General features: G+C 49.9%; 1 protein-coding gene across 3 annotated transcripts in view; it reads right to left on the bottom strand.

Moving 5' to 3' along the window:
• Window positions 1–14,205: 14,205 nt before the first annotated feature.
• The window catches only part of Zfp341 (zinc finger protein 341), a 33,433-nt gene continuing 22,035 nt past the window's right edge, over window positions 14,206–25,603 (bottom strand). For all 3 annotated transcript variants that reach the window (XM_087651084.1, NM_001430392.1, NM_001430393.1), the window contains 6 exon segments: window positions 23,570–23,778; window positions 19,962–20,058; window positions 19,466–19,598; window positions 17,902–18,013; window positions 17,616–17,686; window positions 14,206–15,393 (listed from right to left, as the gene is read on the bottom strand). In XM_087651084.1, coding sequence (XP_087507210.1) covers window positions 14,879–15,393; window positions 17,616–17,686; window positions 17,902–18,013; window positions 19,466–19,598; window positions 19,962–20,058; window positions 23,570–23,778 — 1,137 coding nt within the window. In that variant the 3' untranslated portion in view covers window positions 14,206–14,878.

The raw sequence follows: 25,603 nt of genomic DNA, 5'->3' as shown, positions 1-25,603 counted from the left end.
GTGATAACAACATCGCTCATATTCTATGATCTCTGGAACATAGTGCTTTACCTGCATATTCACATTTGATTCTCATAAGCAGTTTATCACCAATAATGCCGTTCCTATTCTGTGTGTCTGTTCTGGAGTCAGGCTTTCATGTAGCCTAGGCTGACCTTGAACTTCCTAAGGAGCAGAGACTGGCCTGCCTCTACTTCTGAAGTATTGGGTTTGTGCTGTTCCTGTTTTATACGTAAGTGAATCAAGCCCAGGAAACTGCCTGTCTAGCTTACCTTACCAGCCCAGTCGGTCCTCTCTACTTGTATGATCTGTCATTCTCTTTATTCACCTAAGAGGCCATCTGAGACCTAAGATAGACTAACCACCTTAGCAGTGAAATTCAACAGCAAAGTTTCAAAATCAGCCTTGAATATTGACGATTCACTTAGGCAGTTACTTTCTCTCACTTCCCAAAGCTGTAAACTTGAAATCGTCACAGGTCCTCTTAAAAGCGTTTGTGGGTGAGACAGGAAATACAATGGGTAGGGGCCCAACCGGCTACGGGCGCTCAAAGATGTGTATTTTAAACAGGGCTTGGCAATTCATGCCTGTAATCTCAGATCTTGAGAGGCTGAGATAAGAGGACTGTCGTGAGTTCAAGTCCTACCTGGGCCAGAGTGAGTTCTAGGTCAGCTTGGCTAGACATTAGCCACAAGGGGGGAAAAATCACTCATAAACACTTTGAGGAGGACCTATGACAATTTCTGTTTTGTTGTAAGACAAGATCTTATGTAGGTAGCCCTGGCTAGCCTCAAACATATCCTCTTTCTGCCTCAGCCTCTGGGGTCTTCTGCTCTGCGTTTTCCAGGCATTCTGATCATCAATTGTTACTGAACCAGGAGGCCGTAGCACTCTGAAAGTCATCGGAAAGGTGAGGTGTGGGGGCAGGCATGCCTGTATTCTCACCACTTTGAAGCAAAGGCAAGAGGTCTGGAGCCCCAAACCAAGGTCTCTCTTCGCAAGAGAGCCCCCAATTCTCTGCTAAATAAGAAGCTCAAAGCTAAGCTGGCATCCATGAAACCCAAACTTTGGCCGAGGGGCAATGTTTCTAGCACCATGTTTCGTAAGTCACTTTTGTATCTGTTCTCTAATGGAAAAATTGTAATGTTTTATCAAAGTGGTTTTTTGTTTGTTTGTTTGTTTTGTTGTTGTTTTTTTTTTCCTTTTTTAAAGAAACCATCTGTGAAGCATCACGATGGCACAAGCCATTTGGATCTAAGCAGTCTGCCCCTTCACCACTTAACCTGAGTCATGCTGCTCTCTGGCACTCAGAGCAGAGCATTTGCCAGTTTGGAACCATGGTCCTCAAAACCTCTGAACAAGCAGGCAGATGCTACAGGCCTCGCTGCCAGGCTAGCACTGCTGGCAAGCTAAACTGGCTGACTGCAGAGTCCTGTGTCCTAGCAAGTTAGGATCATCTGAGAGGAGCTTTAGCTGAGAAAAGATCCAGTTGCAGACAATCCAGTAGAGCATTTTCTTAATTAGTGATCTGTGGGGGACGGGCCCAGTCCAATGTGGGTGAGGCCACCCCTGGGCGGATGGTCCTGGGGTCTGTAACAAAGCAGGCTGAGCAAGCCATGGGGAAGCAAGCCAGTAATCCGCACCCCTCTGTGACCTCTGCATCAGCTCCTGCCTCCAGGTTGCTGACCATTGGAGTCCTTGTCCTGACCTCCTTTCATAATGAACAATGATATGGAGGCATAAGCCAAGTTAACCATTCTCTCCCCAAGTTGCTTTTGGTCGTGGTGCTTCATCACAACATAGTAACCATCACAGTATAGCCAGACACTCTGGGAGTCTAGAAAGTCATGTTGGGGGGATTATAGCAGAAAGCTTGAATTTAACCTGAGTACTCTTCCAACACAATTGGCATCTGTCTCTGAGGAAGAATTTGATCCTACCCTGGGACTTTTGTTTTTGTTTCTTTTCTATTTTTCAGAGCTGGGGACCGAACCCAGGGCCTTGCGCCTGATAGGCAAGCGCTCTACCACTGAGCTAAATCTCCAACCCCGGGACTTTTGTTTTTAAAAGGGTGCTAAAAGGACTGGAGAGATGGCTCAGTGGTTGAGAGCACTGACTGCTCTTCCAGAGGTCCTGAGTTCAATTCCCAGCAACCACATGGTGGCTCACAACCATCTGTAATGGGATCTGATGCCCTCTTCTGATGTGTCTGAAGACAGTGACAGTGTACTTATGTATAATAAATAAATACATCTAAGAAAGAAAGAGAGAGAGAGAGAGAGAGAGAGAGAGAGAGAGAGAGAGAGAGAGAGAAAGAAAGAGGGTGCCAAAAGCCAGGGGCAGTGTCTGTCTATAGTAGATGGCATGGGAGACCACGAGTTTCAGGCTAGTGTGGCCTTCGTAGCAAAATTCTATCTCAGTCTCAAAAAGAAGATGAAGGAGGAGGAGGAAGAGAAGGAGAATTAAAACTGAGACATCCATGCTGACACAAGGAGAACCTCCATCTTGCCTGAGGAGGAAACTGCCACGGTGTACACAGAGTGCGTTGGTTAAATACTGGAGAGGTGCGGCTCTGTTCCTCTGATCTTTGGTTCAAGTGCAGGTTCTTTTGAAAGTTTTTCTTAACTTCTAACACCTCCATAAAAGCCAAGTGAAAGCCAGGGCCGGAGCACTGGCTGCTCTCCCAGCACCGGTGTGGTGGCTTACAACTGCAGTCCCAGCCCCAGGAGATCCAACACCCTCTTCTGACCTCCTCAGACACCAGATGCACATGTCGTAAAATATATGCATGTGTGCAAAACGCCTATGTACTAAAAGAATTGTTTTTATTTAAAGTGTGTGAAAATAGTGAGCACAGCACGGGTTACCCCCGAACGAAAGAACTGGGCAGGGCACAAACACAGCAATCTTTCTGCCTTCACCTTTCAAGTGCTGGAATTACAGACGTGAACCACCATGCCCAGTGAGGCATCTTTTTTCTTTATTATTTTCAGTGCTAGGGATTGAACCCTACAAAGCTTTTCTTCCACATCCAAAATAATTTATTTATGCCAGGTAAACTAGCCTACATACATCCTTAATCTCAGCACTCAGGAGTCAGAGGCAGTCGGGTCTCTCTGAGTATGAGACTAGCCTGGTCCATAGAATGAGTTCTAGGTCTCACAGGGCTACGTAGAGAGACCTTATCTCAAGTGTGTGTGTGTGTGTGTGTGTGTGTGTGTGTGTGTGTGTGTGTGTAATGACCTCCCTGGAGAATTGGGATGGGGACAGGACAGACCTGACCCAGCAGAACCTGAAGGGTGAGAGGGACATGTGTGCTGGAGGAGATCTCTTCTTAAAGCAAGACTGACCCTGGGCTCCAACCTCATAGGTAGCAATGAATAGCCTAGTAAGAGCACCAGTGGAAGGGGAAGCCCTTGATCCTACTAAGATTGAACCCCCAGTGAACGTGATTACTGGGGGGGAGGGTGGCACTGGGGGGGGATGGGGAGGGGAACACTCATGTACAAGGGGAGGGGGATGGTTAGGGGGATGTTGGCCCAGAAACGGGGAAAGGGAATAACAATTGAAATGTAAATAAGAAATACTCAAGTTAATAAAGAAAAAAAAGGGGGGTTGGGGATTTAGCTCAGTGGTAGAGCGCTTGCCTAGCAAGCGCAAGGCCCTGGGTTCGGTCCCCAGCTCCGGAAAAAAAAAAAAAAGCAATGCTGGGTTCAACCGAGTCTCTGTAAACCAAGTGACAGCACCCTGGATTGGTCCACAGGCTCCAGGAGATGACCTTTGCCCAGAGAGACACCCTCCCCACTACACTCTGGTGGACGGAAGGCAACATTCCGTGGTCTCAATCCTCAAAGCAACCCAGAGCCCCACCTCTTTGTCATGCTCTTCACTGCTGTCACTCCACGCCAGGTCACCACCACCTCTTGCTTGGACTCCTGCAGTAGCCCTGTGAAGATGCCTATCCCCAGAAGCCCTCAGAGGGTTTGAGAGGAACAGCAGTCTGGATTATCCAGTTAGGCATGGTGTGATCACAAAGAGGATCGGAACGCACGAGGCTCCTCCTGGCTTTGAAGATGAAGCCAGGCAACCAAGAAATGCTGACTTTAACAATCCAGAAGGGGGGTTGGGGATTTAGCTCAGTGGTAGAGCGCTTGCCTAGCAAGTGCAAGGCCCTGGGCTCAGTCCCCGGCTCCAAAAAAAAGAAAAGAAAAAAAAAAAAAAAAAAACAATCCAGAAGGGCTGCAGAGACGGCTCAGTGGTTAACAGCACTGACTGCTCTTCCAGGGGTCCTGAGTTCAAATCCCAGCAACCACATGGTGGCTCCTATCATCTGTAAGGAAATCTGATGCCCTCTTCTGGTGTGTCTGAGGACAGCTACAGTCACTTACATAGAATAAATAAATAAATCTTTTAAAAAAAGGAAAAACCCGGGTGGTGGTGACACATGTCTTTGACCCCAGCACTCAGGAGGCAGAGGCAGGCAGATTTCTGTGAATTCAAGGCTAGCCTGGTCTACAAAGTGAGTTCCAGGACAGCCAGGGCTACACAGAGAAACCCTGTCTTGAAAAACCAAAAAAAAAAAAAAAAGGAATTCAGAGATAACTCAGTAGATAAAGGAACTTTCAGCCAAGCCAGAGGGCCTGAGTTCACACCCACATGCGTAAATAAAACACGGTTTTTGTTTTTTTTTGTTTTTTTTTTAAATATTTTATTTATTCATTTATTATATATGAGTACACTGTAGCTGTCTTCAGACATACCAGAAGAGGGCATCAGATCTCATTACAGATGGTTGTTAGCCACCATGTGGTTGCTGGGATTTGAACTCAGGACCTTTGGAAGAGCAGTCGGTGCTGTTAACCACTGAGCCATCTCTCCAGCCCACGGTTTTTGTTTTTAAGACAGAAAAGCAACGGCTAGATTTGCCCTCCACTCAAGTCCCTGGTATTAACGCAGCCCTTGACTTTAGCTAGAAGCATTATGAACTTCTGACCTACAAAACTATACAAAAAAATGTTACATCCCTGAAGCACCAAGCTTATTGTCACTCGTTAAGGTACCACAGGAGCTGCGGCTGCCCCTTTCCCCAGGCTGTGCTCCTTCATCTGTGCCCCTTGCCTTCTGCACAAGGCAACCAAGGAAGGCTTAAAAAGAAAAGCAAAACAAAAACTAAGCAGAGTGGTGCTTATTTCTAATCCAAGGCAGAGGGATCAGGAATTCAAACCCACTCCTGTCCATATATCAAGTTCAAGGCCAGCCTGGGGGACACGAACCCTGCCCCCATCTCAATACCAAATCCCTTTTGAGTTTGGGGTGTAGCTCAGTGGTGGCAGAATCATTGCCTGACACACACAAGGTCCTGGTTGAATCCCCAACAGAGCAAAAACTCCTAAAAGGGTCTGGAGAGGTAGCTCAGAGGGTAGAACATCTGAAGTCCTTGCCTACGACAGAGTTCAGTTCCCGACACCCATGTTTGCCGTGTGAATAGAGGCTCACAACCAGCTGTAATTGCAGTTCCCCGGGATGGGAGGCCATCTTCTGTCCTCCACAGGCATATAGGCACACATATATAAACAAGCAAACTGTTCTGTATATGATGTCTGTCTAGGCTGCACCAGAGACTCAGGACTCAGGTACTCTCCCTTCTTCTCTCTCTCTCTCTTTCTCTTTGTCACATACACACACACACACACACACATACACACAGAGACACCTCTCTCTCTCTCTGTCACATATATACACACACACAGACACCTCTCTCTCTCTCTCTCACACACACACACACATACAGACACCTCGCACATACACACACAGCGAGACACCTCTCTCTCTCTCTCTCTCTCTCTCTCTCTCACACACACACACACACACACACACACACACACACACACACACACAGAGCGTCCTTTGATGATATCGACCACCCTCCCCGCCCTCCCCCTCCAGGCCCCTCCCTCCACACACTCCCCTTTTATTCCTTTCTACTTTACCACTAACCACAAAATTGATGTACTTACTGTGTTCATTTTTTACCCCACAAAGGATGGATGATACAGATCACTGTGTTTATGACTTATCTTCAAAGCTAGGAAACTACTTGTTAAATGGGTCAATGAAGGGACAGAAGTAACAATGGCCTGGGAGCCTGGTTCCAGGGAGACCTTGGGAGAGACCACCTTCCCTCTCAGTCTCTTGGTTGCCTGTCTCAGGACTTGAGCTCCTAAACGTACCCCAAACACCCCCAGAGACTGTCAGACCCTTGACTCTGAGTGCAGACCCTGTCACCCTCCATGAAACTCTTAGGCCCCTGAGAACAAGGACAGTCTTGAAGCTGTGGGGGGCTGGGAGCACCTGTGTTGGAGGCCTTCAGGAGGGGTTGGGGAGTGGGGGGGGGGGGCAAAACTGGTCTGACCTGTTCTCCTAGGCCACCTAGACTTGTGTTGTCAACTGAGACTTGCAAGCTATTGCTTCAGTCATTTTCCCAATCTCTGCTCCACCTTGGGACAATTTCCTTTTCTCTTTCTCTCCCTCTCCCTTTATGCTCCCTGTTCCTCCTGCCTGGAACACCCTGAACTCAGGTCCTTTTGAACTGCCAGCCGTCCTGCTGCTGTGGTTTCCCCAAGGGTGGATTATAGAGATGAGCACCCCACCCTCTGGCCTGTTTCTTCTGCAGCTAACTTAGAGGGTGGGATTGAGAAGTGTCCTTTCTCACACTATGTCTAAGACCACACAGCACAATCTACCTGGGGAAAGTCACTCTTAGCTGCCCTGTGGTGGGAGCAGAGGACAGGCAGCCTGGGTCTTGTTCTTTTAAAATGTGTTGTTCATTCCACAGCTGTCGACGGAAGGATGCCTGGACAGTTCTAGGCACTGTAGATAGGTCTATGAGCAGAGGTCTCTGTCGTGTTAGATTGGGATTGATGAAGGATGTTGTGGGAGGGGTGCCTCGGTGGGCCCATGCTAAGGCATCCCTTTTCTCTTTGATACCAGCCGGTATAGAGTAGAATACAGTTTATTTAGGGATGGGAAGGACAGTTGAAAGAAAGTAGACAGAGAAAGACAGACACGGAAAGACAGAGATAAGACAAGAGAGAGGAGTGCCTGGCCAGGAACACGTGAGGTGGGGAGGGGGAAGGGGAGAAAGGGAGAACCGGGTCAGGGTGAAGGGGCAGAGAGAGCAGGGAGGGGCTAAACCCTTTTATATCGAGCCAGGCTTACCCGGCTGTTGCCAGGTAACTGTTGGGCGGAGCCTAGAAGGAATGCTAATAGAGGAGACACAGAAATAAAAGAAAAGAAACGGGAGATCAATCCCTATACAGGGCTGCTCTTCAGTCAGAACAACTAACATGGTGGTGAGAATTTGAGGCCAGCATGGCCTATATAGTGAGATCCAGGAAAATCAGAGCTATGCAGAGAGACTGTCTCAAACAACAACAAAACTTTGTATTTAAACGGATTTTATGTGTCTGAGTGTCTGAGTGTGTGGGTGTGCACCATATGTGTGCCTGGTGCTCACAGACACCACAAGATGGTGCTGGATCCCCTAGGGCTTGAATTCGTTCTGGAATCTCCTAGAATTGGATAGTTGTGATAGACGTAGGTGCTGAGAACCAAGTTGAAGTTTTCAGCTAGAGCCATAGTACTGGCTGGTTTTTCCCTTTGACCTTGTTTGGTTTCAGACCCTGGGGCACATATTTTACATACCAAAGCAGACCTGACCTCCAGGTTCTCCCAGCATTCCCCAGTCCCAACCTGGCATCACACCCCCCCCACACACACACACACCCACACACCCATCCCGCCTCCAACCCTGAACTTTCCAGCCCAGGGGCTGGACTGCCCTTCCCCCAGAGGCTCCTCCCTACATAATCCAGCCATTTTGGTCTCCTCGAACTCTCCTCCTCTCTCTACTTGCACATTCTCTCTCTTACTCTTACCCCGCTCTTCTCCCCTTCCCCCGGCGACTTCCCTGATCCTTGAGCAGTTTCCCAATAAACCCGCACTCAATATAATCTAGAATATAATCTAATCTAACTTGAATGGGTTCATTGCACCGGGAAGAGAAATAGTTTATCAGACTGACACAAGCTCAAGCCATCAGAGAGGAAAGAGTCTCTACTGACGAAACGCCTCCAGAGATATAGCTGGAAGTCATTTTCTCAGTTAGTTGTCAATGGGGAGGGCCCAGCCCATTGTTGGCGGTGCTATCCCTGGGCTCGTGGTCCAGGGTTTTATAAGACATGCTGTAGGCCGAGGCAGGTGGGTCTCTGTGAGTTTGCGGCCAGCTTTGTCTACAAAGTGATTCCAGGACAGCTAGGTGTATATAGAAAAAAAAAATCCTGTCTTGAAAAAAAACAAACAAAAAAGCAGGCTGAGTAAGTCACGAGGAGCAAGCCGGTAAGCAGCACCTCCCAGCGTCTCTGCATCAATTTCTGCCTCCGGGTTCCTGCCCTGCTTGAATTCCTGTCCTGACCACCTTCGATGATGAACAGCTCTGTGGAAACGTAAACAGAATAAACTCTTTTCTCCCCAACTCGCTTATGATCTTGGTGTTTCCTTGCAGCACTCCTAAGACAAGCAGCAGGCACTCTTAACCACTCGTCAGCCTCCAAAGTAAAAAAATCTTGTCGGGAAAAAATAAAATCCAGCACCATGTGTGTAAATAAGGTACAAAGCACGTAGCTTGGCATTAAATGGATGCTCAATCCCACCCTCTAAGTTAGCTGCAGAAGAAACAGGCCAGAGGGTGGGGTGCTCATCTCTATAATCCACCCTTGGGGAAACCGCATCAGCAGGACGGCTGGCAGTTCAAAGGGACCTGAGTTCAGGGTGTTCCAGGCAGGAGGGACAGGGAGCATAAAAGGAGAGGGAGAGAAAGAGAAAAGGAGTGAACTGAAACGCAAAGAAACTAGGGGCCATCGAGACTGCTCAGTGGGTGAAAGGACTTCCTGTTAAGCCTGACATCCTAACTTCAATCTCTGGATCACAGTGGAAGGAGAGAACCGACTCCCAGAAGCCCTTTGACCTCTACAGGTGGACCATGGCATGCACACGCCACCCACATATGCACACCATGCACAGACACTCGAGTAGCAAAACGAAGTATTTGCAAGACTGTCTTACTATGTATGAGGCTGTCCTGGAACTCACTGTGTAGACCAGGGTGGCCTCAGGCTCACAGGGATAAGCGCACACACTGCCTCTCAAATGCTGAAACTAGTATCTATGATTTAAGAGAGTTAAGTGCCTGAGGCCAGTTTAGAGGCTGGGGCAGATGGGGGCACTGGTAACAAGCTTATGGGTCCTCACAGCAAAATAAATATAAACTGAGCACAGAACGTCAAACACCTGCGTGGGGCTGGGCCACTGTAATCCTAGCAGGCAAAGGAGGAGGCACGAGAAGCAAAAGGTCAGATATCTTTGACTACCTGGTGAGCCTAAAGTCAGCCAAGGCGACTGGAGACATTCTGGTGGGAGGGGCTCCAACAGCTCTTTCCGGCCCCCTTGTTCTGTTTTTTATTCTGCCCCCTTTGAGACATGGAAGCTTAGAAATACTTCTATATCCTAAAACACAGCTAACCTTCCGTTGGAATGCCAGGGACACAGCAGGGCCAAGGGTCATTTGCATTTACATACCAACTCGTGAGACTGGCTTGCTCTGCTCCCCCTGCTGCCCCCACTGTCAGATAACCCAATTCCGATACACTGCAAACCCAGATTTTTTTTCCCCCCCTTCGGAGCTGGGGACCGAACCCAGGGCCTTGCGCTTCCTAGGCAAGCTCTCTACCACTGAGCTAAATCCCCAACCCCCAAACCCAGATTTTTAAGTGAAATGCCCACACTTAAATTTTATTTTACTATTTTGTGTTTGTTTGTTTGTTTGTTTGTTTTTCGAGACAGGGTTTCTCAGTGTAGCCAGGCCTCGGTGGAGAATTGAATTTTGAATTGCTGCTGAAGAACAGAACATTTGTATGCATCCGTCTCATTGTTTCAGCATTACTTTACCCGTTCTCAGCCTTGTAGCGCCTCCTGCTCTCTTTTTACATTTGCTTTGTGTGTGAGCGTGCACACAGGACTGCAAACGTGTGGCCGGTCGGGAGCTGGTTCCCTCCTTTTACCATGTAGCAGGTGCTTCACCCTCTGAGCCCCTTATGCACCTCCTTTTCCTGTTGTATTGCTCTGGCCAGACCTCCAGTATCCTGCTGGAGTCCTCGCCTCATTCCTGGCAGCTACCATGTTTTCCCATTGTAGTGCATTTTTACCTTAATTTTTGTTTTATTTGCAGTTTATTCTAATTTCACTATTTTGACATTTATTATTTGGAGATGGGGTTTCATGTATCCTGGGCTGGCCTCCATCTCCATGTACACATCTCCTGCCTTCACTACCCACATTGGAATTACACGCATGCACCACCACTTGGTTTAATGTGGTACTGGAGATTGAACCCTGAGCTTCACATTTGTTATGAAAGCACTCCCAGCCCTTCTTTCCTTCCTTCCTCCCTTTCTTCCTTCCTTTCTCTTCCTCCTCTTCCTCCTTTCCCCTTTGAAGCAGGATCTCACAAATACAGCACTGGCTAGACTAGAACTCACTATGTAGACCAGGCTGGCCTCAAACTCACAAAAATTTACTTGCCTCTGTCTCCTAAGTGCTAAAATTAAAGGTGTGAACTACCACACCAGACTATTAGCAATACTTTTAGGTTGGTTTTTTGTTTGTTTGTTTGTTTGTTTGTTTGTTTGTTGTTTTAAAATTAGGTCTGGCTCTAAAGCCCTAGCTGGCCTTGAACTCAGAGATCTGCTTGCCTCTGCCTCCTGAGTGCTGGGATTGAAGGATTTGCCATTGCTGGATGGTGTTGGCACTTTCTTTTAATCCCACCACTTGGAAGGCAGAGGCAGACGGATGTCTATGAGAGTCTGAGGCCAGCCTGGTTTTCAGTGCCAGTTCCAGGACAGCCAGGGCTACACGGAGAAAGCCTGTCTCAGTCAACTAACAAACAAAAGCATGCAGTCATCATACATGGAACACGGTCTTGCTGTATAGCTCAGACAACTTACTCAGTGGCCGAGGTTGACCTCAAACTTGTGATCTTCCTGCCTCAGGCTCCAGAGTGCTAGTATTACAGTTCTGCACTGCCCCCTGGGTGAGGATTTACTAATTTATTTACCTTTCTTTGGCAGAGGTGAGGATCGAACCCAAGACCGTATACATGTGAGACGAATGGTAACCCCTGAGCTGTACCTCCTGTCTTTCTCTTTTTCTAACATGGCGAATGCCTGTCGACTGGATTCAAGCCACCACCTGCCAATTTGTGCTCTCCAGTTTACTTACTTTATTCCCCTGAATTACAGCATTAACCCCATCGAGTAGGACTCGGTTCTTCCCTTAAACTGCGGGAGTTGAGAATTCGCCACAGTCCAGAAGGGGCCAGGATTCAAACACAGCCCGGTCTCATGCCAGGTTGTGGTCTCTCTGGATTGGGGTGGGGCCCGGATACTCAGCCTCTCAACACCCCAGTGTCCCGCAACCTGGGGCTCTTCAAGCTGCTTTGGATCCCCTGCCACCAATTCTCTGTCCCTTGAAGAAGGGCTTTCCTTCCTCTGGAGCTCAGTTTCCTATCTGCTAACCTAGGAGTATGTGTGCCAGCCAACTGTCCAGCTTCCCTCCCACAGCCCTACCCCAAACCTGCCTTATTCTGTGACCTGCCTCTGCCACCTATCTGCCACCTATCTGCCACCTATCTGCCACATGGCTTTGGTCTGATATCCCTCGATACCCCCACTGCCCTATCTCAGCAGCAAAACTGGATTAGAGGCAACTCCTAACTTGAGTGTTGGAACAACACCAAGCTTATGGCAAGTATGCGACTTTCCACCATTCCTGGCAAATATGTGCACAGGAGGCTGCACTTCTGGTGGGCACAGAGCTCTCGAGGTGTGTGGACACAGGAGTGTTAACATCTCCTTCAGTGTCCAAGCTTCCGTCTGAAATCAGGTTTTCTGCCTCCCATGACTCCTTGATGTGTAGAGAATGAAAGCCAAACTCTTTAACTCCCAAGGTTCTGCTCCTTCACCACCAACTCATATGGCGCAATGTGGCTAGGAGCATGTGCAGACAGGCCAGGCTGGCTCAACTCTCAGCTCTGCAGCTTACCGGCCTTCCTGTGCCTCTGCTTCCTCAGCTGCACACCCAGGAAAGCACTAGCATCACCTGACAGATTGAGACTACGTGGCATGAGCAGCTGAGCAGGGTCATGTCATGAAGGCTTATAGAACCAGCCACTGTCACCTCCCACAATCTTTAGTCACCCTGGGCCATTCACCAGCCCCAGACCTGCCTCCTCGATCTCATACTTGGGAGGTTGAGATAAGATGACTTTCAGGAGTTTGAAGCCAGGTTGGGTTATACAGTGAGTTCCAGGCTAGCCTGAGATGCAGAGTGAGGTCTTGTCTCAGAAAGTCATCCACCCACCCATCCATCCATTCATCCATGCAGCTATCCATCCATCCATCTATCAGTCAGCCAGCTGTATAAACCAAAACAAAACCCCAGCTCAAATGTCCCCTCTTCAAGAATTCCTGTCCCCGCCAGTCCTCTGGCACTTTTGCAAACAGGGACACATTGGTGTTGTCCCTCTTGTCACTTCCTACCCCCTTAAGCACATGGGAAGTCAGGCATGGCTCCAAGCTCCAGCCTCGGGACTTAACACAGAGGTCTGAGGATCATGCCAGGCATCTAAGAAACTCAGCCATCAAATAGTCAACCCGATTGCCCTGCCTTGGTCCTTCTGGGCCTCAGTTTCTCCCTCTAGAACAGAAACAGTGTGGCCCTGAGGATGGCTGTGGAGAGAAATGAGAAAACATGAATTTGGGACCTTTTTCTCCTCCTGCCTCACAGTGGTCCTGGCTTGCCACCCACCTGGACCAGCCCAGACTGGAGGGGACCACGGGAGGTAGGGACGCAGGGATTGGGGCTTCTATCTAGAGAATTCACAGCAAGAGGGAAAAGACCCAGGATTCTACACACAAGTATAAACCTCTCCCCCAGGCTGTAGGTTGATGTTGAGGTGATACATGATTGGACAGTAGAGAGTGGGGTGGGGACAAAGTCTTTGTAAGGTGGGAGAGGGGAGGGAGGAGAGAGATTAAAATGGAGTCTACGGGGCTGGAGAGATGGCTCAGTGGTTAAGAGCACCCGACTGCTCTTCCAGAGGTCATGAGTTCAATTCCCAGCAACCACATGGTGGCTCACAACCATCTGTAAAGAGATCCGATTCCCTCTTCTGGTGTATCTGAAGACAGCTACAGTGTACTTACATATAATAAATGAATAAATCTTTAAAAAAAAATGGAGTCTACGGAGGAGGATGGTTCAGATTTAGGTGGACTAGATCGATTTTATCTTGTCTAGGTGGGCAGTTTATATCTTTATCAATGGGCAGTGAATTTATTGTGTAGATGAATGTGGATTGAGAATTTAACATGTAAATCATTTGCTAAATTATAAGTTTCTGGAACTTTGATTTTACCTCGCTAAAGAGGACAGCGTGTGAAAGAAATGGCTGGGAGGCCGTTGGAGCATGCGGATCTGGTTCTCTTCAAGGAGTGAGAAGGCGCAGGCCACAGAATGAGGTAGGTGTGTGTGTGTGTGTGTGTGTGTGTGTGTGTGTGTGTGTGTGTGTGTGTATGTGTGTGTGTGTGTGTGAGAGAGAGAGAGACAGAGAGAGACAGAGAGAGAGAGTGCCTGCACACACAGCCAGGAGTAGTAACCACTGCCTGGGGGACCTCGTGGAGAGGGCGGCTAAAGGGAGACAGCCGAGAGTGGGGCAGCTTGTGGACCCCGTGGCAGAGTAGCAGCTGAAGTGAGCGGATCCAGATCACAGGAACTAATAGAAAATGTTCCTTTTTAATTTTTACCACAACACAGGCCATTTGTCTAAACTATGCTATGTGAGAAACACCTGGGGAGTTCCAGGTCTGCACCCATGGGAAAGAGGGGGTCAGAAGCCTGTAACCCAGGCTGACCTGAAACTCAAAATCCTCCTGCCTCAGCTTCCTGAGTGCTGAGGACTGCTGGAGTTAGACTGATCGGGGAAGCCTACTGACTCTCCTTGGTCAGATGAGGGCTACAAGGCCTGTGCTTTGGGGAGAGTGGTGCCACCTTGGGGCTAGGAAAGGCGCAGAACAGTGGTTTGGACTCATGTCGTCGGTAAAAACATTTATTGAGATTTACTGAGCACTTTCCAGGTCATGGGTACTCTGCCCAGCCCTTTGCACATCGTAGCAGACTATGTCCCCGGGACACTCTAGGAGGTAGTGCTGTATGAAGTCCTGTTGTACAGGTGAGGAGCTCTGAGCAGAAAGAGGTTAAGTGCCCTGCTCAGATCACACTGGTGAGTCTGAAGCCAAGGGCTGGCTGGTAGCTACAGCCTTAGCCCTGGGCTGAGTGCCTCTCACATACGCACCTCATACAGTCCTCAGAGGACCCACTCATTGGGAAGTGTTTTAGTAATGGTTCAACATACAAGGACTCCAGCCACATCCAGCTAGCATCCCAAATGGCAGCACGACCTGAGGCCACCCCAGGTAACCTGGATAGGTGGGTGGGATCACCCTACCTTCTCTTGGAGGATGCCCAAGTACCAGCCTCCATCATCAGCCAGCCCCCTGGGCACTTCATGCTCTGGCCTTGTCTCTTACCACTGCTATGCCCTGGAGCGATGGCGCCTGCCTCAGACCCTATAAGTGCTGCAGGTTTCTCCAGACAATCGAGGGGCGGAGGAGGACAGCAGCCAACAAGGTTGATACAGTAACTTCCAAAAGGGATTGGGCCAATGCACTTTTCCCCCACCCCACTTTCAGCAAGTCCAGCTCGGTTACTCTGAGGCCTGGATGTAGACTGGGACAGCGAGCATGGCACACCCTCCCTCGGTTCCAGCCTGCAACTCGGCAAGTGCCAGGTTGGAGCCCAGACCCTCAGTGTGACCGGGCACCACGAGCTCCGGGTCCCCGCCCACCACAATGGACAACACAGCGTCCTGCTCAAAGGGTGGCTTGCCAGGGGCAGCCTCAGGAGAGGGTCCTGCGGCCTTTAGCTCCTCCAGCCCCAGCGGATCCGGCAAGGGGTTCTCCTCCTTATGCACGCTGGCGATGTTGCCAGCACCACGAGCTGTTGCTCTCCTCCGGGGAGGCCGCCGGGTTTGCAGGTCCTTGTCCTTCGAGGGGCCCAGGCGGCAGCGGTGATCCTTGAGGTATTTGTGTCGTGAGAAGCCCTTGGCACAGCCTGCGCAGCGGAACTTGTAGTTGCCCGTGTGAGCGCGTTGGTGCTCTGCCAAGTGGGCTCGCCGGCTGAAGGACTTGCTGCACAGCCCACACTTGTGGAGCTTCAGGCCTGGGGAATGAGGAGCCATCAGGGAGAGGCATGGCCCACCTCACCCTGCACATGTCCCACCTGGGAATGCCTGCAGGCTCTACAAGCATCCGTGTGGTTGGACCTCAGCGAGCTCCATTGTTGCTTCTCCATTGTTCCCTGCCACTCACTCCTCCACTCTGTGCTGCTCCCTGCCCCATGGCCTCTCTTTGTACTTGCCTTTCCGGGTCTGAATTAATTTGCTAAATCCCTAAACCTTGGTGAACTCTGTAGGTCACACCGCCTCCCACCTGGATGACTAGGCACAGCCACTTCTTCTAGGCTGCAGGCCTCACCTCTGCCCCTCAGACCATCACAGTGGGATAGAGAGATGTCTTCCTAAGGCACAAAAGAGTAGAAAGCTTGCTGCCTAAACCCTGCTGAGGCCTGGGTCCTACACAACAGGATGTAGTGTGCCAGCCCCTCCTCAACCCTTTGCCTTGAGCTTGGGCCCCTCCCTCCCTCTGGTCTCTCCCTATCCAAGGGGCCTGTACTCGCTGTTCTCTCTTCCAGGAAAGTTTTCCTGATCTCTCTCCTCAGGCCTGAGCCCTGTGGGACACTTCCCAGATTCCCACACTGAAGGCCAGGCTCCTTCAGTAAATGCTTTCTGGGGCTGGGGTCCAGAAAGGGGAAGCCACTTGCCTGAGACCTACCCAGTGGGCTCAGAGCCAAGATGTCAAAAGCCTTGATCCACTCTCTCCCATGTAGCTCAAGATGGCTTTTTTTTTGTTTTGTTTGAGACTGGGTTCCACTCTTGTAACCCTGGCTGTCCTAGAACTCACTCTGAGGACCGGGCTGGCCTCAGACTCAGAAACCCAACTGCCTCTGCCTCCCAAGTGCTGGGATTAAAGATGTGCCACTCGGCTTCAGGCTGGCTTTGAGCTTGAACTCCTGATCCTCTTGCTTCTGTCTTTCAAGGGCTGGAACTACAGTTGGTGGCTAGCATTGCTTAGTTTATGTGTTGTTGGGGATCAAACCACGGGCCTCATGGATGCTGGGCAGGTGCTCTACACACTGAGCTACGTTCCCAGTTTACTCCCCCATTTTCAAGCTTTTAACAGGAGCAATTTCATCTCCAAGGAAACTTTTGGAGACATTTTTGGTTGTTACTCTATGGGGAAGATGCTTCACTGACTTAACATGGATGTAGAGGTGAGGATGGACAGCGGGTGTGGGGATGAGGATGGACAGCGGGTGTGGGGGTGAGGATGGACAGCGGGTGTGGGGGTGGGGATGGACAGCGGGTGTGGGGATGAGGATGGACAGCGGGTGTGGGGATGAGGATGGACAGCGGGTGTGGGGGTGAGGATGGACAGCGGGTGTGGGGGTGGGGATGGACAGTGGAGGTGGGGGTGAGAATGGACAGTGGAGGTGGGGGTGGGGATGGACAGCGGGTGTGGGGGTGAGGATGGACAGTGGAGGAGGGGGTGGGGATGGACAGTGGAGGTGGGGGTGAGGATGGACAGCGGGTATGGGGATGGACAGCGGGTGTGGGGGTGGGGATGGACAGCGGGTGTGGGGGTGAGGATGGACAGCGGGTGTGGGTGTGGGGATGGACAGCGGGTGTGGGGGTGAGGATGGACAGTGGAGGTGGGGGTGGGGATGGACAGTGGAGGTGGGGGTGAGGATGGACAGCGGGTGTGGGGGTGAGGATGGGCAGTGGAGGTGGGGGTGAGGATGGACAGTGGAGGGGGGGTGGGGATGGACAGTGGAGGTGGGGGTGGGGATGGACAGTGGGTGTGGGGATGAGGATGGACAGTGGAGGTGGGGGTGGGGATGGACAGTGGGGGTGGGGGTGTCATGAACATGGGTGTGGGTGGGTGTGGACAGAGAATATGGGGGGTGGGCATCGGCAGAAGATGAGATGCTGATACTCATCTCCCCTGGGAAGGTGGCTTGGAGAGCTCTGTCCTGCCTTCCCAGGCTACCCATGGGCTACATCTTGGATGGCACCAACACACACCTCTATGTCCCTGCAAATAATCCAGTTCAGCTGCCTATTCTCACAACTACTTCCTCTGGGACTGGAGTGGCATCTAATTTACCTCTGTACCCCAAGGTCCCCAACACAGATCTGGCTTCTAGCTCTCAGGAGCGGTAAGTAGAAAGACACCCATGATATGTCTCACACAGGCGTCCTCTCTTCCTTCCTGCTGATGGCTCGATCTCAGAGAATCATCTTAGCCAGTCCCTAAGCCTCTTACCAGCGTGGGAGAGGATGTGAGCTTTCAGCTTGTCCTGCCGGTTGAACTCCTTACTGCAGCCTGTGTGCATCCTAGAACCCAAAGCCATCAGTTACTGGAATGTGGGAACAGGAATCCTCTCACCAGTTCCTGCACCAGCCTTTGTCAATCAAAGGGCTAAGCAGGTTGGGGAGTGAGGTAGGCAGGGTCCGAACAAGACACACGAAGGGAGGCCCTCAGCCCAGCCCTCCATATTGGCCCCTCTAAAGTAATCTAACTCCAGCCCCATTATGGCGCCTCTACTTACGAGAAGGGACATTTGTACTTCTTGAAGGGCTCGTGGATCAGCATGTGTCTCTTGAGCTTGTCTTTGCGGTTGAACGCAGACTCACACACTGAGCATTTGTAGGGCTTCTCACCTATAGAGACATGACATGGGGACACCACATGGGTCCCACCAAGAGGAAGCTTAATTTAGGGCCAAGCTCCTCCCCCAACTGGCTTTTCTTACTCTTCCTGACTTGGCACAGAGAATTTGGAGGGGTTTTGTTTGGGCTTTGAGACAAGTGTTCACTGTGTAGCCCATGCTGGATTGGAATGCCCAGCCCTCCCTCGTCAGCCTTCCTAAGTGTTAGTATTACAGTAATATGTCACCATGGACCTCAAGGCTTGATGCTTGCCAGGAAAATCCCACACCACTGCTGGGCAGCGCACAACTGCTTGTGGCGCCCTCTCTGGTCTCATCAGGTACTGCATGTACATGGCATACACTCACACAGATATATAAGTAAATCTTTTTTTTTAAATCTGTTAAACTATAGTCACTCTATCTAGACAGTAGCTGCAGTTACTGGGTAGGGGATTGGGAGTACTATATATGACCTGCAGGTGGTAGCTTGTAGGGATTTATTTTTGTCTGGTACTGTGTTGAAAGGGAGACTCATTCTATTACCCAGGCTTATCTCAAACCCCTGGCTCCTCCCATCTCAGCCTCCTGAGTAGCCAGGATTGCATGTGTACACCACCCCCAGCCAGTACTTATTTTAAAGATAAAATTTAACTCTGGTGTTGGCATGGCTCCATGGGTAAATGCTTGCTACACAAGTGTGAGGATACACACACACACACACACACACACACACACACTAAAAACAAAACAAAACAAAAAAACCTGAACCCTGTGGTACAGACCCATAATTCCAGCACTCGAGTTAGAAAGGTGTAAGATCAGGAATGCAAGGCTAGCCTTGGCTATGTTTGATATGTCTCTCCCTCCAAGGAAGTTTAATGATTAAAAAATTTTTTTATTATACCTCAAGCTGGAAACCTAGGAAGAGGGTAGGAATTTGCAGGAGGATGGTCACCCTACACCCATCAGGTAATAATCCAGTAGGGCTGGCACCCAGAGAGCAGAGCCAAAGTCCCTCCACTTGCCTCTGGGACTCACCTCTACTCTCAAGGTGTTAAGAACTCAGTGACCGGGGTTGGGGATTTAGCTCAGTGGTAGAGCGCTTGCCTAGCAAGCGCAAGGCCCTGGGTTCGGTCCCCAGCTCCGAAAAAAAGAAAAAAAAAAAAAAAAAGAACTCAGTGAGCACAGGTGAGGTGGAGGGAACCCCATGTTCCCAGATGAGGTGGTGGGAACCCCGTGTCCCCAAGTGAGGGGGTGGGAACCCTGTGTTCCCAGGTGAGGTGGAAGGAACCGGGTGACCACAGGTGAGGTGGAGGGAACCGGGTGACCACAGGTGAGACAGGTGAGTGGCAGTCTGTGGAGAGGAGGAAGAAGGATTCAGAGAAGAGCCAGCAGGATGGAAACAGAGGGGCAGGCCAGACAGGAAAGGGGTGGGCGGGGCACAGGTGAGCGGCGCACCCACCTGAGTGGATGTGGGCGTGCAGCTTGAGGTAGTGCTCCTTCCGGAAGAACTTCTTACAGATCTGGCACCTGAACCGGCCACCACTGCCGTGGGTGGGTAAGTGACGCCGCAGGTAGCGTTCACAAGGGAAGACCTAGAGGAAGACCTTGGTAGCTCCAGAACCCCTTCCCAGACCTTCTACCCTCTGGGACCCTGGTTTCTAGCTTCTTAGAAACATCATTTAGCCCCGCTGGGGGCTGGAGGCCAGAGTGTCAGACCTAATCCCCAGACCACTCAGCTCTCTAAGCACCTGTGAGCCCAGTCAAAGCATACCCCGAACCGTGTTCCCACCCATGCTGTTCTTCACAAAGGACTTTTTTCTTGCTCATAAACTCCTATTCATCCTTCAGGACCCAAGTCCGGTGCCAATGCCTCTGTGAACATGGTGGCATCCTAGACTAAGTCACCTCACTGTCCCTCTCCGGGCCTCCTCTGAGGGAAATGCTGTGACACCTACCTTCTGGCAGTGTGGGCAGGGGAAGCTATGAGTGGCCGTCTGTACGTGGTGCTCCAAGGCCTCAGGGGTGGAGTATTTGTTGACACACTTGACACACCTAGGCGGGAAAGAAGAGAGAGATGAGCTCTAGCAAGTTCCCTGCTTCCCCAAAACCAACTTAAGGAGGCGAAAGCCCATGCGCCCTTCGTTCTCAAGGTGTCCACTCTTGTCTGACATTCTCTGCTGTCAGCTGAGCTGCTGAGACGTGTGTGCGAGCCTCTCTGGCTTTCCTGCCTCATCTTTACCCTGAGGTCCCTATCCCCCAGGGAAGCCAGATGACACCTATAAAAATGAAAACCAGGGCTCAGTGGTTAAGAGCACTGGCTGCTCTCCCAAAGGACCTGGGTTCAATGGCACAGACAATGGCGGCTCACAACTGTCTGTATCTCTAGTTTCAGGGGAGTCAATGCCCTCTTCAGGTTTCCATGGGTAAACAACAATAACATTTTCTTTTTTAATTTAAAGAAAAACATCTCGGGGACATGGGCCATACCTATTATCCCAGTGGCTCAGGGTACAGACAGGATGCCGGGTATTCGGGTTATCCCTGACTACATTCTCAAAAATTAAAAAAAAAAAAAAAATCCTTTTTCTGTATTTAACAAGAATGCGGTTTTTTTTTTAAATTTTTTATTAGATATATTTACTTACATTTCTTTTTTTTTTTCTTTTTTCGGAGCTGGGGACCGAACCCAGGGCCTTGCCCTTCCTAGGCAAGCGCCCTACCACTGAGCTAAATCCCCAACCCTTTACTTACATTTCAAATGTTATTTCCCTTCCCGGTTTCCTGTCCATAAGCCCCATTCCCTCCCCTCCCCCTCCCCCTCCCCCATACGGGTATTCCCCCTATACATCCCCCTTATTGCTGTCCCCCCATATTCCCCTGCACTGGGGGTCCAACCTTGGCAGAACCAAGTGCTTCCTTCCCCTTCCCCTGGTGCCCCAACAAGGCTATTCTCTGCTACATATGCAGTTGGAGCCCTGGGCCGGTCCAAGTATATATAGTCTTTTGGTAGTGGTTTAGTCCCTGGAAGCTCTGGTTGGTTGAACAATGCCTTTTTGTAACTAGGGAGAAAATACTATCAATAATTTTTTTAAATATTTATTTTTATTTCCTGTGCATTGGTATTTGGCCTGCATGTGTGTCTGTGTGAGGATGTGGCCTCCTCTGGCTTTGCAGACAGCTGTGAGCTGCCATGTGGGTGTTAGCAATTGAACCCGTGACCTCTGGAAGAGCAGCCAGTGTCCTTAACCACTGAGCCATCGCTCCAGCCCAATAATTTATTTTTTTTGAGACAAGGTCTCAGGAAGCCCAAGCTGGTTTCAAATTTCTATACAGTTGAGGCCTAGAATTCCTGCCTCCAATTCCTTAATGCTGGGTTACATGTGCTGTGACACCAGGCAATACATCAGATTTTCAAAAGGAAAAAAAAGGGAGGGGTGCTAGGTGTGATAATCCAGCACCTGGGTAACATGCTGTGAATGAAGGCTGGCCTCATCTGCATACCAAGCTCCAGCCAGTCAGGGCCATGTAGCAACACCCCGATGACTCAGACAAACAACAAAACCAAAAAAGCAAATGACCAAAGAACCAAATACAGTGAGTTGTGGAGCTGGAGTCACTTCAGTGGCTTGGGGACATTCCATGGGCAGGCCAAGTCAGCTTAACTCTAAGGACACGCAGCGACCAACTGCCAGGGCCACCACACAAGCTTAGTCTACCTACTGAGAGGCAGAGCTTTCCATGAAGCTGTTGTCGCTTTGGGTCTCTGGACACAAGTGAACAGTACAGCAAGAAGGACGGTAGCAATCTATACTGAGCACCTACGGGTTCCCAGGATCGTGCTCAATAGAGTTCTCTCTTACTGGACCCTACTGAGAGTCCAGGAGAAAGCTGGGCACAGTGGCCCTGGCCTAGAATTCCAACTCTCTCAGGAAGCCGAGGTAAGAGGGTCACTTCAAACGCAATGTAAGCCTCAGCTCCAGTGAGCTCAAGGTCGGCCGGCTTACACTTGGAAACAAAATGGAGGCAGAAGGAGCAGGGCTATAACTGAACTAGCAGTGGAGAGTTCACGGCCAGCCTGCTACATAAGAGTACTTGAGAGAAGTGAAGACCAGGGTCACCCTTAGTTGTGCAGAGAAATCAGCCAGGACTACGGGAGATACTGAGTGGGAGGCGAGTTGAGGGAGGGGAGACTCGTTCTAATAGGCTAAGCACCATTAGAACCTCCTTATCACATGTGAGAAAATTAAGGTCCCGAAAGTCAGGCTTCATTCAGCCCAAGGCTGTGGGATGTGAGCCTTGGCAGGTAGCGCCATAGTCCTTATCGTGACTCTTGGGCAACTCTGAAGCAGCTGCATCCTGAGCTGGTTCACACACCTGCCCTGAGGGATCTTCACTTATCTTCATTCCAGAAGCCTCACCCAGAGGTTTCTGAGGCGAGAGAGACCACCTACCAGATCCCTACAGGCATAAGTTTGTATAGATATGCAAAGCCATACCAACATCAAAACATTTAGCTGAAGGCGTCCCAGACAGATACCTGTCCTTACCTGTTCCCACAGACTTGGGACTGTTTGCAAAACACCTGCTTCTAACCAGCAGCCAGCAGATGGACAGGAAAAACCCGAAGGGCAAAAATTGACGGTAGGTGCCTGCTGAATGCACCCTCTATAAAGAAGACCCAGAAAACACTGGGAGGTGCTCTAGGGAGGAGTGAAGACAAGCCCGACAGCCTCAGGGACAAAGAGCTGAAGATCTATGTGGTGACCTCATTTCTGACAACCCAGAACACCAGTTTTCAAGACTGTTTCCTGTGTGGCCGGCATGAGTTTATAGGCATCTTGTGCCTACAGGAGCCCACAGTGGCCAGAAGAGGGCACCAGATACCTCTTTTGTAAAAGGCAGTTCTGAACAACAAGGTAAGTGCTGGGAACTGAACCCAGGACCTCTTCAAATACTCTTACCCACCCACTGAACCATCTCTCCAGCCCTAAACATTATGTATGTATGTATGTATGTATGTATGTATGTATGTATGTATGTATGTATGTAGTATGTATGTATGAATGTATGTATGTATGTATGAATGTATGTATGTATGTATGTATGTATTTTGTGTGTGCACTTGGCAGTGGGGATGAGAGGACAACTTTGAGGAAGTGAGTTCTTTCCCTTAGTCGTGTCGGGTCTTAGGGATCAAACCTAGGCTAGTAGCAAGCATTCTCTCGCTGAGCCATCTTTCTGGCTCAGTTACCCTTTTCTTTCTTTCTTTCTTTCTTTTTTTTTTTTTTGGTTCTTTTTTTCGGAGCTGGGGACCGAACCCAGGGCCTTGCGCTTCCTAGGTAAGCGCTCTACCACTGAGCTAAATCCCCAGCCCCCAGTTACCCTTTTCTATGCTAAATGACTGGCCGTTTCATTTTTCTATTCGTACCAACACTCAAACCCTCCAGGCAGGACCTTGGCTTTCAGCCTCAGACTGCCTCCGAGATGCGTCATTTAACCTGAGCAGTCTGAGTCCGGGGCTCCCTGCCCTCCAGGCCAGCGTGGCTGGTGGCATGGTACATACTTGTAGACGGTGCTGTCCTTCCTGGGGCTGTGCTGCGGCAGGAGACTGTGAGAGTACTGGTGCACGCCCAGGTCATACAGGGAGGGGAAGTCCTTGCTACAGAGATGGCAGCGATAGCTCAGCTCCTCCTGGTGGCTTCTGATGTGCTCCAGAAAGGTGTCCAGCTTGGGGAACATCTGGGCACAGCTTTTGACCACGCACTTGTACACCTTGAGGGGAGACACTGGAAGGTGAGAACAGTGGGAGTGGCCTCTACTGCTGCCACAGCCTTGTGACCGCTGTGGACAACCTGCCAACCACAGAGGCAACCAGAGCCTCCGGGTGCTGGGCAAGTAAGCTGCCTTCGAGTTCTATCTCTTATCTCTCTTCTTGGTTCTTATTTTGATACAGGAGCTCACTAAGTCTGCCCAGGCTGGCTTTGAACTCACTCCGTGGCTCAGTCAGGCCTTGAATTGACATCCTCCTGTATGAGCCTCCTGAGGATCACAGGGGTGACACTAGCTCAGCTCCTGGCTTCACTGTGGTTAAAGGATTCTCTTCTTTTGGCCAGCTATCCCTCCTTTAGGCTTTGTGAAGCTTGAATGTTTCTGTAAAAATTACCCAAGACCTGGGAATGCAGCAAAGGGATGACGCTTTGCCCTTTGAATGTCACCCGGAATCATGTCCCGACTCTCAGAACAAGTGGACATCCTAGCTGAGGGCAGTGGTACACACCTGTGACTCCAGCACTTGGGAAGAAAAGGCAGGAAGGTCTGGACCCCAAGATCACGATCAGTAGGGGCTGGAGTGATATCTCAGCCATTAGGGTCGTTAGGAGCATGTGTTGCTCTTGCAGAGGACCCAGGTTCAAGTCCCAGCTCCCACACAGTAGTCCATAACCACCCAGAGCTCTGATTGCAGGGGATTCAATGCCTTTTCTGACTTCCAGAGCACCAGGCATACACATGGTACAGTATGCATGCATACATACACACAATCAAAACATTCATAAACAAAAATAGATAAGTCTTTAAACATTAAAAAACATCATTTTTAGCTACATGGTGAGTTTGCAGCCAGCCTGAGCTACGTGAGGCTGCATATTAAAAAAAGAAAAAGAAAAGAAATATTTGAGAGGCACCTCCATCAGGATCTCTGACCTGGCAGGTGGAGAGGGCCCAAACACATGACTCTTAGGGTATGCTAGTCTGGGGACCGCCTTTAGAACCGCTACCCAACAAACTTCCCCAGAGTCCTCTTGCTCCTCGGGGACATGGCTGGTCTTGACTATTTACTATTGACTTAGGACCCAGACTCTCAAGTTCAATGTTAATTTGTAAGTGACATATAATCTGATATAAATGATTTTTGAGAGCACATGTGTGATGTTAGGATGTAACTCGGGGTCTTGTACATGTCCCCAATCCTTAAGGGGAGAGACTTTTTTTTTTGTCAGATAGAAGAGTTAACTCCAAAGGCTACAGATGAGACATTAATAGAATCTGCATCTGGCTTAGCAGTCTGATGGGGGACAGTTAAGTGTAGAGACAGGTGTCATATACTGTGTGAACTGGATGATCATTTCCACCTCTCCTTTCATGAACTGTGTGACAGTCTGACATGTTTGATGTCAAGTCTATAACAAATACGCTTGCAGTATTTTGAAAATTCTAGTAGTCATCCGTATTCCTCAGGTGCCCACACAATGCCAAGTTCTCTTTATCCTTAATTACGACTCTAGTTCCCCCAGGGTAGCAACAGACTGGGTAAACACCCTTCACCCCCGTGACAACCTGCGTCTCCTTCCTTGGCAATGATATGCAGGCAATGGTCTCTGGGGACATCATCCCTCCTGAAACAAGATGGCGAAAGCCTGCTGGCAGGAACCCTTCTATTTTTTTGCATTTATCTTGAGTGGCATATAAATGTAACAGATGGAGTCATCGTGACTGACCTGCAGCTTCTTCGAGGGTGAATACCGCAAGCCAAAGACTCTGGAGAATAGAGTCAGAAGCCTGGCCCACGGTGATACACCTAGCCTGCTATCCAAGCCCA

Source organism: Rattus norvegicus, chromosome 3 (genome assembly GCF_021556685.1).
Source record: "Rattus norvegicus strain SHRSP/BbbUtx chromosome 3, alternate assembly SHRSP_T2T, whole genome shotgun sequence".
Taxonomy (NCBI): Eukaryota; Metazoa; Chordata; class Mammalia; order Rodentia; family Muridae; genus Rattus; species Rattus norvegicus.
Note: the sequence above shows the minus strand (reverse complement) of the source record. Positions and strands in the feature narration are given on the sequence as shown.